General features: G+C 37.7%; 1 protein-coding gene across 1 annotated transcript; it reads left to right on the top strand.

Moving 5' to 3' along the window:
* Nucleotides 1-2,845: 2,845 nt before the first annotated feature.
* Nucleotides 2,846-20,382, top strand: hfm1 (helicase for meiosis 1; the record flags this gene model as incomplete). Its single annotated transcript, XM_083928647.1, has 38 exons — nucleotides 2,846-2,916; nucleotides 3,008-3,123; nucleotides 3,489-3,777; nucleotides 4,843-5,183; nucleotides 5,643-5,684; nucleotides 5,781-5,851; nucleotides 5,976-6,108; nucleotides 6,653-6,804; nucleotides 6,917-6,994; nucleotides 8,044-8,199; nucleotides 8,481-8,681; nucleotides 8,834-8,922; nucleotides 9,026-9,069; nucleotides 9,215-9,316; nucleotides 10,137-10,282; nucleotides 10,575-10,669; nucleotides 10,785-10,918; nucleotides 11,026-11,073; nucleotides 11,178-11,258; nucleotides 11,842-11,933; nucleotides 12,082-12,188; nucleotides 12,306-12,353; nucleotides 12,440-12,537; nucleotides 12,625-12,759; nucleotides 12,912-12,997; nucleotides 13,741-13,824; nucleotides 13,999-14,156; nucleotides 14,346-14,449; nucleotides 15,273-15,455; nucleotides 15,578-15,643; nucleotides 15,750-15,874; nucleotides 16,955-17,037; nucleotides 17,197-17,312; nucleotides 17,404-17,487; nucleotides 18,335-18,640; nucleotides 18,808-18,889; nucleotides 19,027-19,126; nucleotides 20,227-20,382. 38 exons carry the CDS (start codon nucleotides 2,846-2,848, stop codon nucleotides 20,380-20,382), a joined length of 4,602 nt encoding a protein of 1,533 aa, XP_083784773.1.
* Between the last annotated feature and the right edge of the window lie 1,118 nt (nucleotides 20,383-21,500).

Below are 21,500 nucleotides of genomic sequence, written 5' to 3'. Positions count from 1 at the left end.
TTAATTGATAAAATAAAAACGGAACTTCGTTTTTTATTTGGTTGGTGTTTTTCAAGACATTTGGTTTTGCTATCCAAACTTGTCATTGAGGCACAGACAATAATTGAATGCCCAACACAGGAGAGATGTTACCACTATAGTATCCCCCCCATGGTTGTCTTCTCACAGGTCTTTGTTGCTGTCGTAGCCGTTGGTTAGCCGTTGGTTAGCCGTTTTACACAGACATCAAAATACACTCTACAAATAATTAGATTAATTTATCTTTAAATATCTTTTATAGTTGGCCTACTTACATTTAGATGAGAAACTAAGCTAGCTACAATATTTTTAATAAATTTGTCTACTTACATGTTGAATGGATTAAGTCAGTGGTTAATTCAATTTGATTTAATTTATAGCTCCAAACAGCAAAAGTTATATCAGGACACTTTACATATGACTATATGATATATGACCCAACAATTCCCCCATGAGCAGTAGCAAGTTACACATCTATAATAATGATAATTATCATTATTATTATTATAATAATTATCATCATCATCATCATAATATTAATAATATATATATGTATTACCCTATAATAATAATAATAATATCTATATGTATTAATTATAATATCTATAATAATAATTTACATATTTATTAATTACACTATCCATGTTAATAATACTTATATCAATATATATTAATTACACTATCTATAATACTAATAATTATAATAATTATAATCATCATCATCATAATACTAATAATATCTATATGTATTAAATACCCTATCTATAATAATAATAAAAATATATATATGTATTAAAGGCACTATATATAATAATATCAATATGTATCAATTACACTATCTATATTAATATTATACAAATATATATATATAAATAATAATATCTATATGTATTAATTACCCTATCTATAATAATAATAAAAATATCTATATGTATTAATAACACTATATATAATAATAATATCTATATGTATCAATTACACTATCTATATTAAAATAATACTAACATATATATATATATATTCATAATAATATCTATATGTATCAATTACACTATCTATATTAAAATAATACTAACATATATATATTCATAATAATATCTATATGTATTAATTGCACTATATATAATAATATATATATATGTATTAATTACACTATCTATACTTATAATAATACTAATATATATATTAATAATAATATCTATGTATTAATTGCACTATATATAATAATATCTATATTTATTATTTACACTATATATATATATATATATATATATATATATATATATATATATATACTACTAATAATAATATCTATGTGTATTAATTACACGGTAATAATAACAGGTCAAGAGGGCTAACTGGAATGTCAAATGTAGTGATGTCAAAGGTTAAGCTCTGATGAAACAACTATCTCAGGTACGTACACAACTAGAAAACAGAACGATAAGGCAGTTTATTGCTTAAACTTTGTAGGCAATTATGAAGCTATTTAAGCGTTTGCAAAAAAACACAAAACTTCATATTTAAAATTTTCTAGCTTGTTGTTTACTAGCTAAAACTTTAGCTAAAGCTAGCAAGCTAAGCTAAAGCTAGCAAGCTAAGCTAAAGCTAGCCGAGTGACTTCTACTGTTTTAGCCAGGAAATGTAGTAACTTAATTAAGTACTTTACGGTGGGATACTTACCAAAATCACCCATAATGCAAAATACATTTTCCCCAGGTGGGTTGAGTTATTTATAGACCATTCAGTTCTGCCGTATAACTATATTAAATGCTTAAGCTAACATTCAATCAGTATCAAATAATTGCTAACAGTTATATAATAATAATAATAATAATAATAATAATAATAATAATAATAACAATAATAATAATAAGTTTACTTGATATAGCACATTTTACAAAGTCAGGAAGTGTTCCACATGATAAAATTGTTAAAATAAACCCCCCAAAAATACACTTTACCATGTAAATGAAAATAAAAATTCTCTGAAGACTCTAATAACACAATATTACAAACATGAGACAAAAGCCATTTTAAACAAGTTAGTCTACAGATGCTTTATAAAAACATCAACAGAGGAATATTGAAGCCCTACAGCTCTCTCAGGGGGTTCGCGTAGGAATCTCCAAATAAAAAAGTAAACTAAATGAATGTAACACTAAGAAAATGCTTAAAGTTTTAAGATCTGTGAAATGTAATTTAAAATAAGTTTGGCATTTCCTGAAATACTTTTGTTTCAGTAACAGCCTGTTACGTAGTCATGTGCGTGAGTTATGAGCTAAACTGTGGCAGGAAAGTAAGCAGAGGTAAAATGATTGGTTTGAAAACGCCGACATGTCAGTTCTGTTGCTACAGCTGAAGACAGTCACCAATAAATAATCTTCTGATTAGAAATAAACCTTCCTATCTATATCTTAATAATGTCGGCCTACGCTGCTGTGTTTTAACCTTGGTCTTAGTGGTGGGACTGGAGAGACCCTGATATTTTCTGAGGTTATACATCATGTACACAGTTTCAGAACCACTGCTTTAAATAGTTTTTACCATACTGTATTTAACTGCTAATGTAATTATAAACAAAATTTGAAGGCTTGCTTTCTGCATCCTATTTTTATGTTATGAGAGAGAAAAAAATCTAAATATTAAGCCATCTTTCATGTCATGTTTCAAAAAAACTTTAAAAACTTCATTTATGCATCCATACAAGTGTCTCTGGTTTGTTTTGTAATTAAGCCCAATGTCCAACCAGGATTCATAGAGACTGATTGAAATCGCCCTGCATGCTTTGCATTCAAATGTGTGAGCGCCTACATGAACTAATGCGATGTTGGACTCCGATGACTGCACCTTGTCCCTGGACAACCTGTTTTTTGAGAAACCCATTGTCCAAAAAGTGTGAGTATAAAAATATACCCACATGATCCCTCTCTCTTCCTTCCTCTCACAGCTGAATTCATGTTTTTTCCTTCTGGATTGTATTTGACAGAAAGCCTCTGCACCAGGAGGTCAGCCCATGGCAGCTGGAGGCGCCTCCATCTCTTTCCCAGATTCCAGCCACTCAGGATATGCAGAAGGAGGCAGAATCTCTCTCAACGCTATACAGTATGTTGTGCTCTGGATTAGGGTGAATTCCCTTTCACTTGACTTGAGTAAACTGCTCAGTGTTGGGACTATTGAAGCAAACTAAATTTAACTGTGTGACTCACTGACACGATAGCTTGAATAGACTTGAAAGCGTTCTTAATTTTCCTTGGCTTGCATAAACAAACTGGGATCTGGGTTTTATGATATATTCTAATAATCATTAATATAACGAATAACTGGAATAGTTCTAGTTCCCCTGTTTTCATCAGCAAGCAAAAATAGTCAACCTTTATTTTGAGTCACACTCATAAAAGGCACCAGATTACAGCTAAAAACAAATTTGTTTGATGAAACTCTCTCTCCTTTTTCCTTATTACTCACAGTTTTCTCACAGAGACCCAAGACATTCCTGCCTGCTTTTAAAGGATCAGCAGGCCTAAAGGTTTTACCATCAAAAATCAACAGTTACAGTTATAACAGTGGTGAGAAAGAGATTGAGGAAACTCAGGGTGGCAGCAATAGCACCAGCAGATATGAAGGTCTTTGGGGAGGTGAAGGGTTCAGAGATTACTCTCAGGGTGCAGATGAAACCCCACATGATTCTGGTCATGCAGCCATCAGCAGGAGGTGTTCGTCTCTGGACCGCAGCAAAAGCCCACCACTGCGCAGAAGGCAAGTGTCAGTTATTTACATTTTTGTGAATTAACGAGTGTGTGACACTGTTTTCAGACATTCTCTCTGTTGTACATATTTTGAAAGATAAGAAGAAGTCTGCACTTGGGGTAAACTTGAAAATTATTTCTATAATTATAAGCATGAAGATACATGGCATAGATACAACAGCATGGAAATGCTTGGCATTTTAAATTAGCTTAAATTAAAAAAGAAAAAAAACATTTCCTACACATTCATTAATTTATTCATATCATATGCATTCAATGAAAAGAGTGTGACACCGTTGTGACTGCCTGACAGCTGCTGGTACATTGCTTTCAGATGACACTGTGGCGGTTCATCTTCTCGCATTCTGCATTGACAACTTTGTCAGAGATTAATGTTAAGGTTTAATCGCAGTTGTATTTATTTTTAGAGTAGGTCTACCTTCCAAAGAAATATCCCTGTTGGCCTGATTTTTAGAGCGTCAAGGCCACATATCGTCATTTTGTAGTTAAACCCTTTGAAATCAGAAATCTGTTTCTACGCCCAAGTGTCACACCATCCCAGGTATGAAAGAAATGATCAGGGACGATAAAAATTACATTTTGGGACAGACCCTAAATGACTATCCCAACATGTATGGTGTGACACTTGGGGGTAGAAACAGTTTTCTGATTTCAAACTACAAAATGACGATATGTGGCCTTGACGCTCTAAAAATCAGGCCAACAGCGATTTTTCTGTCCTTGAAGGCGGATGTAGAACGTCATTTTTTTTAAAAAAAGCTTGAATTAGTAGGATAAATGATATTCATAAGATCTGTTTCCAGTTTTTTGCTATCCAAAAATGTAATGTAGTGCTGATTCATTCTTTCATCCCTCGAATTGCTCTAAACCCTGACATGCTCGGTTAAGACGGAGGAGACTTGACAGTTCATGAGAAGAACATGAAAAGATGTTGCACCATCCCCCATAGGCTGGTTCTTTAAATAAACCACCAAGGTTGCAGCAGTGACAAACGTGTTTCCCTCCTCCTCTATCAATTCTTTATTCCCTCTTACCCCCCCTCCCTCCACCACAGCTTGTTCAAGGTTCAGGTGTTGAACAGTGGAGGTGACTCGTCAAACACGGATGACCTCAGAAGCAGCAGCAGCAGCAGCAACCAGACAGCATCCAGACCTCAAACTTTTCTCAGTCCGGTTACCATGGCGACAGTGCCTCCTCCTCTTCAGCCGCCACGGGCGACAGTTGGCCAGGCAGCACATCCTTTCTCCCCTAAGCCCCCCTTCTCTCCCCCTCCTCTGGGCTCATCTGCAGCGAGCAGCCGACCCCCGCTGAAGGCGGCACATGTTGAGATGCAGGACAAGGGCACAAAGAGAGCCTTCGTTCCGCCTATGACGCCTCAGCCGCTCTGCATACAAGGTGCTGCACTGCACTGACACAGTCGCAGACAGGAGCTGTGCTCATAGTCTATGACTGGTTTACCAAATAACACTCATATACTCTAGCTTCTGTAAAGTGGTACAGCTAATGAGCATGCCAATGTCTAGCCATGGCAGCAGCTGCCACATTGTGTTTGGGTGTGATGAGGTGAAATGAGGTGAGCTCCCCTCATTGACCGCTCCATTGTAATGCAACATGCTGGTCACTAGGTGGTGGATTGTAAAACAGTAGAAGCTGTAGACAGTAAGAGTAGGAACCTTGTAACTATGTAGTCTGCAGTAATTTCTGTAGTTTTAGTTTTCATTCACTACAAAAAAAAAACCTTGGATTTTTACACCCTACATAAATGTTTCATTTTAACATTTCATATAAACATCCAGGTGGATCGGTGAGAGTGTGACTGAAAAATAAAGTATGTTTTGATTGTGCTCATTTTAGGGTCCTCTGGGTCTGGAGTTTTGCGACCGGTTTCTGAAATCCGTATCCTTTTTGCTGTTGTGTTTGAACTGTGCAAGAATGCCTGGGATGTTATTTCACAAGTAATGTGGTTTGATTTCCTGAACCACACAAACACAGCAGCTAAGTTCAGATCCGTCTTCAACGAGTTCCCCTTTTTCAACTACGTTCAGTCCAAAGCACTTGATGATGTAAGCATTATTATAAAAGCCTTTATAAACATAATGCTGAGGATTTTGATTGATGATAGTTTTCATTGTCTTTATAACCTGTTAGATGTAATCGAAAGTGCCTTTATATTTGGTTTATTCACAGATTCTTTACACGGGTAAGAACTTTGTGGCATGTGCTCCTACTGGATCTGGTAAAACAGTGCTGTTTGAACTGGCCATCATTCGTCTGTTCATGGAGACCTCAGAGCCCTGGAGAGATGTCAAAGCTGTCTATAGTGAGCATAATATTGTGTAGACCCTAATATACCAATCCAATCAGAGTAGAGTTGGACTAGAGTAGTTCTTTATATTCACTAAATATATGTAATTTTATCTAAAAAGTTTTATTTTCAAGTCTCGGTATTGTGAGAAATAATTCATAACCCAGAAAGTTTGGAAAAGTTCCTGAAACTGTTTTATTTTCTTAACTCCGGGGACATGAAAAATGAAGATTTAATATTTTTTTTCTTAATTTATTAGTGATTGAAATGACAAACTACAGATCTGATTCACTATGTTTCCAATGTAAACTAAGTGTATGCTGTATCATAAATCAGGCAGGAAGAAGAAATCCTTAAACAATGTCAGCAAAGAGCAACAATGTTTCAACACAATACAGCTGAACGTAATCAGACACTGGGGCTTTGAACACTTTTCTTCTGACTTGATTAGTGTATCATCTCCAGAGTGTTTTGATTTTTGACTCAGTTACAGATTGAGGATGTTTCTGAGGTAAAAGGAACTGTTTTGTAAAAATATTCCCTGTTTGTTCTTGACCAGTGGCTCCTATCAAAGCTCTCTGCAGTCAGTGCTTTGAGAGCTGGAAGTCGAAGTTCGGTCCTCTGGGGCTGAACTGTAAAGAGCTGACGGGCGACACGGAGATCGATGACTTCTTTGAGATTCAGGACTCTCACATCATCCTCACCACGCCTGTGTGTGACACTACACTGCGTCTTCATTGAATTAATACAACAAAAAGATGCATTTGTGACCTGAAATTTCACTTGAATACATACATTATGTTGTATTTAACTTCTGTTACAGGAAAAATGGGACAGCATGACGAGAAAATGGAAGGACAACTGTCTGTTGCAGCTAGTCAGGCTCTTCCTTATCGATGAGGTCAGATATTTTATTCACAGGGCAATATTTTAGTGCTTACTGTGCACCAAATAATCTTCTGTCGACAGTGTGTTATATTGTGGTGCATTGCGCGTTGGCAAATCATTAGCCTCTGCCCTCAGAGTTTAGCCATTAAAGAATTATAGTACATCATGTTCTGGGCGTATGTATTATGAAAGTGCATACCTGCCTATGTAGTTCTTCCAGAATGAGATTCACCTCTTCATGTTAAAAAATGGAATAGAGTGATAAAGAACATCTAGATTTAATATTACATACAAACCAACCTCTGTTGAGCATTTAAAGGTCCCATGTTGGGCTCAGTTTCAGGTTCATACTCATATAAGAACATGTTTGCATGTTTTAATGTTTAAAAAAAACAACTTTTCTTATACTGTCTTTTATGAAACACTGCGTTTTAATGCCTGTCTCTTTAAGAAAAATACCCAGTTTGCTCTGATTGGTCAGCGTTCATTTGCATCAGCTCTTTTGGTGTGTCTGCACCATCACTGCAGCCAGGGAATGACTGTAATGTGTATTTTCATGATTCGACGCGGTGCGGATGCCGGGCATGGTCCTCGCGAACACTTGGTCTTTCATACTGAAATTCTGGGTCCTGTAGCTATCCAGTCATTACAACGCGGCCTGTGCGACCTCGTTCACGGTGTTACAAATCTTGGAGGTGCATGGCTCAATGCTCAGACCCTCCCGCACAGTTGCCCAGGCTGCAATTGCATAATATCACCATCCACACCGCCCCGACCATGCTGACCGCAGAAACATGAAACAGGTCTAACTGCACTGTATCAGCACTTTCTACCTATATATAGTATACTTGTGACATCACAACTGTACAAACGTCCTGACGGCTCGTTTAAAGCCACATTTTCTTAATGGATTGACCGTTTTGATGCTTTTGAACTATTTCTGTATATTGCACATCAACCTGCAATATAATAGAAAAAGACATGAAAATCGTGCTTTTACAATACAGGTTTTTTAATATGTTTCTGAAGCCAACTGTAAGATGGAACATTTTGATCGTTTAGGTGCATGTGGTGAAGGATGCGACCCGTGGTGCCACGCTGGAAGTTGTGGTGAGCCGGATGAAGGCCGTACATGCCTACAGAACAGCACAAAATCAAGAGACAGGCCTCTCTATGAGGTTTGTGGCCGTGTCAGCCACCATACCCAACATCTCTGATGTAAGTGGCTGAAAAAGAGAGCATGGCAGAAATGTGTTTATGACAAGAGAACTCAAAAGGCATGATCTCAGAATGATATAATTCCTAGATAGGTTAATCAGAGTCCTCTGTTATGTGATTAAGTAAGAAAACCAAACATAAATAGCAACAAGTAAAGAAAGGCACTTCACTGAGTCACTGCACTGTAATTCACAAATGCAATTCTGTGTTTGTACTGTCTCTTTAAATTAAATCAGTAATAAGATCATTGTTTTGTCTGCTGTGCTATGTTATGTTATTAGATCGCAGACTGGCTGTCTAATGAGAGCGGTCCAGCTACAGATCTGTACATGGACGAAAACCACCGTCCAGTGAAGCTGAGGAAGGTGGTGCTGGGATTCCCCTGCAGCCCGAACCAAACAGAGTTCAAGTTTGACCTGTCGCTCAACTACAAGATGGCCAACATCATACAAACTTACTCTGACCAGAAGCCTGCACTAGTGGTGGGCGGGTACACTGGGCCAAACTTTGTTCTTTCTTCTGCTTGTGTGTTTTCTTTCCATTCTATTTCCTCATCAAACACATCGTAAGGTTCTCAAAAGTTAATGAGGATGGTTCGATTGCTTCAATTTCTAATAATTACTTCATTCTGTAGTTTTGCTCTACAAGGAAAGGAGTCCAGCAGTCAGCCACAGTTCTGGCCAAGGATGCTCGGTTCATTATGAGCATCGAGCACAAGCAAAGGTATGTTTCTTACTTTTCCATAACACATTCTCACATATGCATTTTGTTGTTCAGTTTGCAGAAAGCTTGAGCATGACTTTTTGTTACTTTGTAATCTGTTAAGGCTGATGAAATATGCAAACAGTATTCTGGATTCAAAACTGAGAGGTGAGTCTCTTTTCTAAAGGTTAAGACCCACCAAATGCAACATTTAAAAAACTGTTTCCATCCAGACCCACTAAAATGTTCATGTTTATTTGATTGTGGCTCTAATTATTATGCTATAATTATTTTTGGTGTATTTGTGGTACAGATCTGGTAATGTTAGGAGTTGGTTATCACCATGCTGGAGTTGACTTGTCTGATAGGAAGTTGATAGAAAAAGCCTTCACTCTGGGAGACCTGCCTGTCCTCTGTGAGTCACTAGTACAGTTTAATACTGTGATGTAAGTGGATATGTGATTATATATTACTACATACAGTAAGTGTGAAACACCATCATATGTTTTTATTTTCATTAATTCTGCCGACATAAACAGGAAACTAAAGTGTCACAGGTTACAGCAACTGAGTCGTTCAGTATGTCGCCCATATCATGTTGAAACACTGCCTCAGCCCAAGCTTTTTGTAACTACTTGTGTCAAAAATGCATGTTGAATAGAAATACAAATTATGATTTCGGTATGACTTATATTGACCTATACTGATATGTTTTTATGCCAATAGCGTTATCAATGTTTACCTACCCATGTTGACTGATCCAGCACCAGGAATCTAAGTACAAATAAGAAACAAATAAGACTGTGAAGCCTTTATTGTGTTTAAATTATTAAGAGACACAATAGCGATCACAAATTTATATTTTCAAATAGCAATAAAGATAATTTTAGACTGACAATAATATTGCTTTTTAAAGCTGGTATCCTATGCTGACTTCTTCCTGGTGCATCTCTAATCAAAGGGTCCTCACTGCAGCGGCACAGGATTGATTCCAGCGTGCGGATCTTTGCTGCATGTTGTCCCCTCGCTTTCTTCTCCCTTTCCTGCTCATCTATACCTGTCCTATCATTTAAAGGCAAAACCCTTCCAAAACCGTATCTAAAAAATGATACTGGAAATTTACACCATAGTGACAATCTGAAACTTTTATGATTTGCTTGCAGCTTGAAATCAGGTTTTCATTGTATTTCATGGGCACTGAATCTGTGCTTGTGATGTGATTTTTAATACCCTAGTTACTACCAGGACTCTGGCCATGGGGGTGAACCTGCCAGCTCATCTGGTGGTGATCAAGTCTACCATGCAGTATGTGGGAGGCTCCTGCGAGGAGTACAGCGAGGCTGACTTGCTGCAGATGATAGGCCGAGCTGGAAGACCACAAGTAATGGCAGAATAACAATGGAATTATTTCTATTACCTCCCTTAGCACAGGGAGGTAGAAGGTCGGTGCATCATCACAAGTAACAGATGTGTGCATTTGTTACTGGCCCTGAACCAGTTTAACACAAGGTGTATTTCTCTACATTGATTTTTGAAAATGCACCATTAATGTAACATGAAGTTGTTATTGAAATAACGTTTATTTAAATACAATAAATGGAGTAAGACACATAGCAATGGCTAGTTTTAGTATGATGCACAGACTAAATATCTTTTATATTTTCTTCCTCTAGTTTGACACGTCAGCGACTGCAGTGATCATGACCAAATTCCAAACCAAAGACAAGTACATGAAACTTATGAATGGGGTGGAAATCATTGAGAGCAGGTATCGCAGCTCGGTCACTTGACATTCTTCTTCCCTTTCTCTCAGCCTGTCTTTCTCTCATAGGAGAGAGATTATACAGCAGTTTGTGAGGTAACAGTATACTTCCTTTCCCCAGCTTACATAGTCACCTGGTGGAGCACCTGAATGCTGAGATTGTCCTCCAAACCATCAGTGATGTCAACATGGCTCTGGACTGGATACGCTCCACCCTCCTCTACATCAGAGCCCTTAAGAACCCCACACACTATGGTCAGCGCTCAAAACTCATATATGTATCAGAATTAGTGTCCAGCTTCTTTGTTATGACTGTATGTAAAACCAGGTAGTGCAGTGTGTCCAACTCTGATTTATTTCAGGATTCTCAGCCAACTTGGACAGGCATGGAATCGAAGCAAAGTTGCAAGGTGGCTGGTGACTGTTTTTTATCAATTTGAAGTCACTAAAGTAGCACGTTAAACACTGTGCTGAAGCCACACTATTGTAGTTTAAGGTGTTTCTTTTCTCATAGAACTGTGTCTGAAAAACCTCAACTCTCTGTCCTCCATCGGTCTGATCGACATGGATGAGGATATCAACATCAAACCCACAGGTAGAGAGGAAAATATCATATTATCCAGAGTATAAGTCGCACCAGCTGAAAAATGCATAATTAAGAAGAAAAAAACATATATAAGTCGCACTGGACTATAAGTCACATTCTTTTGGGGTCCGTGCTCTGATAGAGAGGTGCTTGTGTTGCATTATGCGGTAACACCAAGAAGGTCCTCCGCCTTGGCAACTACCTGGGTGTGGAGACGTAGCTGAACTTGTTCCTCTGGCTGTGGCCATCTAGCTTTTAGCCCGTGATGAGCTTTTCTTGTTTTCATCATTGCAGTTAGAGTATCCTCTGCTTTTCGCCAGCCCTCACAAGTTTCTCGCTCTCTCCGAACTTCCTTTCTGCTGCTTAAAGTCGTATCAGAGTATAAGTTGCAGGACCAGCCAAACCATGAAAAAAAGACTTATAGTCCGAAGATACGGTAGTTGCAATTATTGTCAAAATGCTCAATGTGTTCCTACTAAGTTTCCTCTCAGTTTCTTATGTTCAGTGGTGTGGATGACATCTGCACCTTAAGCTACACTCCTTTTTCAACTGAGCCTTAAAACGGTTTAGTAGTTTATTTTGTTCCTTGCAGAGGGTGGCAGGTTGATGGCGAGGTACTGTGTTGCCTTTGAAACCATGAAACAGTTCAGCAAAGTGGCTGGCACTGAAAACCTGTCCGACCTGGTAGGTTTCCTGAAAAGACTGCACAGCAGCGTATTTGATCAGATATAAGGACATAATGTGTTGTTAGACTTCTTTCCTGCAAGAGGACACTATTTCAAATATGGTGATGAAAAAATACTATTCAGCTCAAAAGTGTCTGTTTATACAGATTGAGTTGGTGTCAAAGAGCAGAGAGTTCACCGACATTCAGTTGAGAGTGAATGAGAAGAGGCTCCTGAACACCTTGAACAAGGACAAGAACAGGATCACCATCAGGTCAGACACATTTATGAGACTAAGTGCATATGCCGCGTCATAACCCCTGTTTTTAAAATGCATAATGGTGGACGTAGACAAAGCCAATTTAAATGAGGTGTTTCTTTATTTTTCCAGGTTTCCAATGGAGGGAAAGATCAAAACCAGTGAGATGAAAGTGAACTGGTAGGTTTATTCATCCAGGCAGAATATATGTTATGGATTTCTCACGGACTGCCCGGTTGAGACTTTTTGTGCTTATTGCCTTGCAGCTTAATTCAGGCTCAGTTGGGCTCCATCTCAATTCAGGATTTTGGACTTACACAGGACACAGCAAAGATATTCAGGAATGGGATGCGCATCAGCAAATGTATGTTGGGATAACAAATAAATAAAGAGCTCTCAGTTTCATTTGATATTTTTATTCAAACTTTGATTATATTTTGATCCCAATCAGGCCTGTCAGATTTTCTGAGTCACCGATCCAAGACTGGTTTCTCTGCTCTGCTCAACTCCCTGATGCTGGCGAAGTGTTTCAGAGCCAAGCTTTGGGAAAACTCGTCCTATGTTTCCAAACAGCTGGAGAAGATAGGTGGATACACATCCAGTAGCTTAGCATAGCATCTTTTATCTAAGCAGTGTAAATATAGTCCCAAAATGAGTAAAAAATCCCCATGTAAGTTACTACATGCTGAATTAAAACTAAATGTTAACATTTGGTAATAATACACTTGTGTTTTTCAGGCCAGACGCTGTCGACTGCCATGGTGAACGCTGGACTCACCACTTTCAGCAAAATAGAACAAACCAACGCCAGAGAGCTCGAGCTGGTCAGACTGTGTAATATTTAAAGATCCCCTCCAGACATGTTTTAATATTTATAATTAAAAAAAACTCTTTAACAAAATAATATCCTGTTAAAATTCTTCTAATTACATTCCCTCTCATTAAAAAACCTAATCTATAAATATGCAAATATTGTGGAACTGTTGGGTAAAAGGTTCAGGTTTCCTTCTTCACTGTAAAGTCGGTGTATGTGCACTGGAGGCTTCAAGTTTGTGATGTCACAAATCATGCTCCTAGGCCGGAAAATAGTTTTTTCAATGAGCAAAGAGAAACTTCTTACTTTCAGTAGATGAATGTGAAAACATATTTAAAGTGTCAAACTCTGCACTTACATCATTCTGCACAGTGAAGCTTTAACATCCAAATGTAGGAACTAGAAGAAAAGAGTGGACTTTAAAAGATAAGATAAGATATCCCTTTATTAGTCCCACAAAGCAGAAAAGTGGATAGTACACAAAGAAGAAGCATCAATAAGAAACAATAAATTATAGAAAAATATGAACAAAATAAACACAGGGAAATATAAAACATAAGAATAACAGGAACAATATATATAATATTTTTAAATATTTAAAAAAAGAAAGCACATTTTAATAATCCAAAGCATTTGATTGTTTGAGCTGGATCTGTGGCAACTTAGTCACCACGCTGGGTTGCACAGAAATATTTTCAAGTATTATATAGAGTTCATGGATATATGATTTCTAACTTTAATTGTTTTATTCAGATTCTCAACAGACATCCACCATTTGGCAACCAAATCAGAGAATCTATTATGCATCTCCCGACGTATGAAGTAACTTTGGAGCAGGTAAAAGATGTTGCAGAGTTATATTATCAAAGGGACAAGTATGTCATATTTTGTCATATAATAGAGCTTTTCATTTTTGTCATTGAGACTTTTGAGTTATTGCAAGTGAGGTTTCATTGGATAGCTCTGTTATTCTTAAACGTTTCTCTGTAAAGTAATTTCAGTATTTTGCAGCTTCCGAGGTATAGCTGTGCTACGGCGGACATCGTGGTGAGGGTGAACCTTAAAAACCAAGCGCAGCTGCTGTCCAGGAGAACAGCTCCAGACAATCACTACGTCTCTCTGATTATTGGAAACTCTGACAACAACGTGGTCTTCGTGCAGAAACTCACGTGAGGAAAAAACTCCCACACAAATTTTGTGTTGTGTTTGCTTTCTATGACTTACCCTCTCTTTCTCTATAACGCTGTCACTAAATCAGAACACAGAGTTTTCATCACTATGTACAAACGGGCAGAACCTGGTCTGAGAGTCTTTAGTTTATTGATTTGTCAGCAGGCATCCTCTTGTTTGTTTTCCAGGGACGTTGTGCTGTTGAAGTGTGGAAGCTGGACGAAGAAGATTGAGGTAGAAAAGGCCTCGAGAGGAGAAGAGATCAGTGTCAATCTCATCAGCTCACAATATGGTAAACTATGGAGATACCTTTACATTTAACATAGAGATATATCCAGAATATGTATCACCTTTATTACAGAGGGGAATAACAGTATGTTGTGTTGTTCGGTACAAGATTATTTATTTATCAATTGAACAGTTCACCATGCCTGTTCCATGTTGTGCAATGCATTGCTGTAATTGAGCTGAGATGGCACTTTGCTGTAAAGCGCTTGTTATTGTTTTATATATGGCTGAGAAAGAAGTGTGTCACACTAAACAAAGCAATTATTCAATTCATATATTTTTATAAAGCTGATAATTGCAATAAATGTAGTTTTTGCTATACTGAAAACTGTTGTGGCATATAATTATCTAATCGAACCATAGATTTTGGAGTATTGTCTGGATATCACGATTATTGAGAGGAAAAATCATGGTTTTCACTATTATTAATTAAATGAAACAGGTAACTACTACTACATAGTGTATATATATCAGAAAGTAAACAGTAACATGTTGTGAACTACTCCAGCCAAGTGTGGAGTGTTGGTCAAGGTTAGTAACGTTACATCTGCTAGTTAAGTTTTGTTTGTTTTGTTTTTTTACCCTGATTTGAGCATAAAGGGCTGGATGATTAGCTTGAAGATGTTTGAACATATTTGATGTGTTGAGCCCCTTTGCACTCACTTTTAGACGACACGCTTTGCAAATAGGATATTCATTGTTGCTTCTACAATTCTCACAGTTATGAAACTGACGTTATGAAACCACGGTCAAAGCAAAATCAGTTAATCCTGACATCCCTTAGGAGTGCATTTACTGTATATTTTGTCCGTTTTCTTCTCCTATAGTCGGCCTGGACATCCAACAGAACTTCAACGTCTACTACTCTGGAGCAAGGAGGTTTGGAGCCGATAATCCATACAACATTTCACATGATCTGACAGGCCAGAGACCGCAGCACTCTACACTGAAACCACAGTCTGCAGATCAGGCTGCACCTCAGAGAGAAAATGCTACATCTGCTACACAAGGCAATACATTGTGTTTCTGATGATTTTGTTGATGCTGAAATTGTGTATATCGATATAGTATATCTTCAAAGGCAGGTTGATATTTGAGATGTAACTATTCAAACGTGACACTCTATAATCAGCTTTAGGCGATAAAAGGCAGTGCAACCACTTCTGCAAGAATAAGGATCTCTGTGGCCACGACTGCTGTGAGTACGATCACTCGTCTTTTACTGTGTACGTGTCCTTTTTGTGCACCTGTGCTTCACCTTGTGCGGCTGTCAAGATCATAGAGGTCTTCTCTCCACCCTCAAGGTAAAGTAGGTGTATCTGTGGCCCGGAAAAGGTCAGCAAATCAAGAATCAGGTTTCTCTTCCTATCTGCAAGACCTGAGGAGCAGGTGTGACACCCTTACGCAGACTCCTGTCAAACGACTCAAGGTGAGCAAGAAAACAGTTTTTTTCGGAGTCTGTCTAAACCGGCATCATATACTCTTAACAGTGCAACCATCACACAGAAAACTGTTGTTGAATTGAAACAAATAACATGGTTCAATGTGTAGTTGTTGTGATTATTGTAAGATACAATGTGCTATTCTAAACATCATCCAGGATAGAAAGCAAAGAGCAAGATTTAATGTCTCCTAAAACCCTTCATGTTAAGTCTGCAGAAGAAGCTGATGAGTCACTGCCAAGTCACCACTGGTTAATTCAACTGGTTAATCAATCAAACAGCACAAAAAACATAACATAACTATTAAACGTGAACAGCTATTATATTTATAGTATTAGGAAATGAGAATATGATCTATATGTTTTTTCATTAAAGTGTAATTCCGCCACAAAATCATCTCATGGTCTTTTTCAGCACTTACATACATCAAATAAGCCATTGAGATAGTTTTTTCGTGTAACAACTATTAACGGAGAAATCGTCATTAGTTTTATGTGTAGGGACTCTAATGTTGCTATTGCAGAGGTTTGGTGTTATTTTGGGCAGTATTAGTGGTTAAAAAAGCTGTTATAAGGCCTTCAACGTGCTGCCCCGAGCTAATCAGTGTTAGCCACGTCCGGCTATTAGTGACTCTCCTGGATTTCTCCGTTAATAGTTGTTAGACCAAAAAACTGTCTCGATGGCTTATTTGATGTATGTAAGTGCCGAAAAAGACCATGAGATGATTTCGCGCCGGAATTACACTTTAAGTAAGTGCATAGAATATGTACCACATAGTCTAGGCATGATATGATGATGTTCATTTTAGAAATGCTAATTATATAAATATTTCATTTACAGGTACATGTGTGTTTCTGTGCTCATTCTATCCAAAACTCCAGCTGTGCAAGCTGCATGTGCATTGTTGCATTTTATACTACTGTATTAAATAAAAATATAATGATATACGTGGACACACAATATAAGTGTCTTACTTATTTGCATATATAAGTCCATTTACAGAGTTACTTATACTGTATTACCAAGCTGAACAGTCCTGTGTTTGGTATTCTGTTTTATTTCCTCAGGTGAAAATGAGCAAAGAGTCCGTGTCTGTCAACATGCAGGAGTTTGCTTACAAACCCAAAGAGAGGCTACCCACTGTTTCCTGGTATTCAATTACATTAACATTTTAGACTTTGATTCATAAGTGCAAATATTAGAATAAGTCCCTTAAAGACTTCTGCAAAGTACATTCTGAAGAAACTGTGACAATAATATGTGTCAATGAAATCTGATGGCCTGATGCTGAATGATATTCACGATGAAGGTATGGAGGAAGTTACTATGAAGCTCCAGTGAGAATGTGCACTGAGACTGTGGATCTGACAGGAGAGGACAGCGTTCAGCGGCCAGGCGTAGTTCATCTGGACGACGTGGACGGTGGTAAACAAGTTAAAGAAGATTTCTCTGAACTCAACACATTCCCCAACATCCTCACATAATCTGTGACTGTATTTTTTCCATCTCCCGTTAGATTATGCTGACTATGTGGAGGACGTGCACATGATGATGGAGGAGCCTGTTCAAACCCCTGCTGCATCTCATACTCACCATCAAAGTATAGTCAAACAACTGAAACTCATTATGACACAGACCAAACTGTTGAGCCACGTTAGCTGTGGCTAGCTCGAATATTCACTTTGGGTACATGGGCAAAGGAATATTAAAGTGTAATTCCAGCGTAAAATCACCCCATGGTCTTTTTCAGCACTTACACACATCAAATAAACCATCAAGACAGTTTTTTGTGTAACAACTATTAACTGAGAAATCCGGGAGAGTCGCTAACAGCCGGATGTGGCTAACACTGATTAACCACTAATGCTGCTCAAAATAACACAAACCTCTGCAGTAGCATGAGAAGAGTCCCTACACATAAAACAAAGCACCAATGAGCTCCTTCCTTTTGGATGGACTTTGGTAATCGACACTAATAGACTTTGTGGAAGCCAGTTGGCAAGTCTTTAAAAACACTTTTTTAATAAACTCTGGGTTCACTAACTACATTGTTGGTGCTTTGTTTTATGTGTAGGGACTCTTATCATGCTACTGCAGAGGTTTGGTGTTATTTTGAGCAGAATTAGTGGTTAAAAAAAGCTGTTTTAATGCGTTCACCTTACTGCCCCGGCTGTTAGCGACTCTCTCAGATTTTTAGTTTATACACGAAAAAACTGTCTCGATGGCTTATTTGAAGAATGTAGGTACTGAAAAAGACCATTGGATGATTTTACGCCGGAATTACACTTTCAATTACTCCACTGTTTGTCATTGATGGTTATTTCAAGTGGCACAAACGGGGATTGGCTTGGCTAATGCTGCTGTACCATAGTGGCGCTTTTCAATCTCTGGGTCACTCGTAACATTTGATGGTGTTTTCATCCTTTTGATTTAATTCATCTGTTTAGGTTCCTCAGTGTGGATGAATCCAGGAATCAGTGTTGGTGCGAGTCAGAACCATAAACAACTTCTAACGCAGATCAATAAAACCAGCTCGGCTTACTCGAAGGGGTCCACTGTGGTGTCAAACCAGGGCGCTCACTCTGAACACGCTTCATCCTCACTAATACCGACTGTCAGCTTCGACCTTGGAAACGAGTGGGACGACTGGGGCGACTTTGATGACGAGAACTTGGTGCATGCCAGCGACACATCCTTGGCCTCGTGTCCAACCAAGCGTCAAGTCCAGCAGTCTGTTGACTGTAAGAGGCCAGGTACAAAGGAAGTCAGTGTGTGTATTGTCAGTTAAGACGCCATTGTTACACACACAGTCATGTCTTTTTTTTTCATTTTTGCATACCCTACTTCAGGCATGATTGTGTGGGATTATGCCTCAACCTTTGTTATGGTTTTGATAAGCATACATGTGTTTCATGTGCAGGTTTTGCTGCTACATCCACACCAGTATTCCTCAGTCACTCACAAGTCAAACCCTGTATAACAACTGCCAGAACACCCGTGAGGTAAGGCCGGACTAACGTGTGGCTGTTTGTTTTAAACACCGGGAATCAAATGATGTTTGAAATATGTCAAATCTCTTCACTGAGGTTTTATATTGTATTTAGGACAGTAAAACTATTTGTAATATCTTGTGTTTCAGGTCGATTTCACCAACTTTAAATCCTGGAATCAGAGAACCAGGACCCTCACTGGTCACAGTCAGACCACAGAACAGAATCACACTCAACTGGAATAAAAAGGTGTGTGTGTGTGTGTGTGTGTGTGTGTGTGTGTGTGTGTGTGTGTGTGTGTGTGTGTGTGTGTGTGTGTGTGTGTGTGTGTGTGTGTGTGTGTGTGTGTGTGTGTGTGTGCCTGCAGAGATCTTTAGATTTTATTCAATTTCAAAATAACAATAAAATTAAATTTTACAGTAAACCTATACACAAACTCACTGAATAAATGTCTCGTAAACAACAATTAAATCTTACATATTCTAAAAGGAGTAGAAGGAGGTATACAATCCTTATTTCCTAGCCCTTCTTTATCATATACATATATATATATAAACTGGGTTCTTATGGGTGCTGGAAATCCTTGAAAACACTTGAATTTTAATGTGGGGTTTTTCAAGATTTCAGAAGATTTTCTCTAAAGTGCTTGAATTATAGGTTATAAAGGATGCCCCTTCTGTAGAAAGCTTTCGCAAACATAATTTTGATTGTTTATAGCACATTGACAATTAATTATATGTGATGAAGTGTAATAATCAGTATACTGGATTTACTGTATTTACTGTATGTAACTTACCACCGCAGTAAGGTGCTGGAAATGCTTATTTAAACACCTTAAAAGGCTTGAAAAGTGCCTGAATTAGATTTTTTTTTTTACCCTTTGGTACATGACAATTGAGTAATGTTTCTGCTTTTGTTGAGTTCCACATCCAGATCATTGCTCAATTTCACCCCACACATTGAAATACAAATACTTCTCTTTTTCTTTATTTCCTTAAATTAAACTTTCCCCTCGAAGTATAACCTGGTAGAAAAGTATTTCTTGCTTTATACGTTAGTTGTTCTGTGTTTTATTCTACTAGATTTTAAAACAGTTACTCACATAGACTTGTGTTTATTTTACATAATGTGTGTCTCATCTGCATGGATACATTTAGAAGTCAACAGAAAACGTGGCAGAACGCTAAATTCACTCTTCGTTTTGCTCTTTTGCTGATGGGATTTTCTCTTTTCAAGACAGGAATACTCCTTTCTGTAATAATAGCAAAAGGTTAAGACTCCCAGGTTGAGCTCAATCAAATGTGCAAACGTGCCACATGCGACACTCACCTCCCGTCCTCCTTTCCCAGGGACCGAGCGTATTCAGTCAAGAGATCGCAGTAAAAACACCAGAAAATCTCCCAAAGCAGACTGAGTCCAAAGCCGCCCCACTCACCAGAAGGTTTGATTTCTTCGAAACCATAAGCGCCGCATCCAACACCAGCTCATCTGTCAACAGAAGGTAGAGGAAAATATAATAACAAGGCTTTTATTTTGACTCATTACAATATTCTTTGCTTAGTACATAATGAAAACAACCCATTATCTAATCCACTTTGTCTACAGTTCACTTTTCCTCCTGATTTACTTCCCTGTCTTTGTTCTTTTTTTTTACACACTTTATATTTAGCACCAACTGCAACGAAGAGGAAGCTTTCCTTGGGATATTTGATGGTATATTTTAGAAGTTCAACTTGTCCGACTGACAGGGATTTGCTGTTAAAGTGTTTTCTTTATGATTGGGTTCATATTTCGTTCGGGAGCTTAACATGAAAGGCTGAGGACGGATTTAAAGTCATGTTATTATTGTTATTGTTCATATTGTTGATGAAACTATTGTTTTCTTTCTAATTGTTGCTAATGTCATTTATTTATGTATGCATTTATTTATTTAATAAAGTCTGTGTTTAAAGGTTGATCGAGTTCACTCTTTGTGGAGCAAATCAGCAACAATTAAATCAGCTTAATTTAATTTTTAAAAAGCTTAATTTAATTTTTAAAAAGTTTAATTAGGAGTAGCTTTGTTTAGTGTTTCAGGTGTGTCAGTGGACGAGAGTCTACCCTTGTTGTTTAACTGGTGAACAAATAAACATCCTATGACGGGATAGTTCCCCGTTTAGCTCATATTCTTCTGTTGATTTGTTGATGACCATCAAATCAGCTTTATTTATTTATTTAATGTGGGGATTATTCTACGTACATTTAGTAGGGACGCACCGGTCGTGATATTCCGGGCCGAAAGATACTGTTAAAAAAGTATAAAATAACAATTTGGCCGATAGCTTATGCTCTTTTGTTGTTGTTATTAATTTTTATTATTATTTATTTCCCTTCTGTGCTTGGGAAACAAAGAAAATTATTAAAAAATGAACTGAACTGTTTTCAATTCAGCCCTTGATTACGCTATCTTTTTTTAAATTCGAATTAGAAACAACCTTTAAAAACATTCAGTTGGCGCACAATTGATGCAACACTGCAGATAAACATTGACGAAATGATTCTGAATACGACTTTTTTTATTTGATGCAGGTCCACACAGACTGCAGTGTGGACCACAGAAAGCAGCCTAAATGTCATCCACAGC

This window comes from Echiichthys vipera (assembly GCF_963691815.1).
Source record: "Echiichthys vipera genome assembly, chromosome: 15".
Taxonomy (NCBI): domain Eukaryota; kingdom Metazoa; phylum Chordata; class Actinopteri; order Perciformes; family Trachinidae; genus Echiichthys; species Echiichthys vipera.
This window is presented reverse-complemented; position numbering and strand designations above follow the sequence as displayed.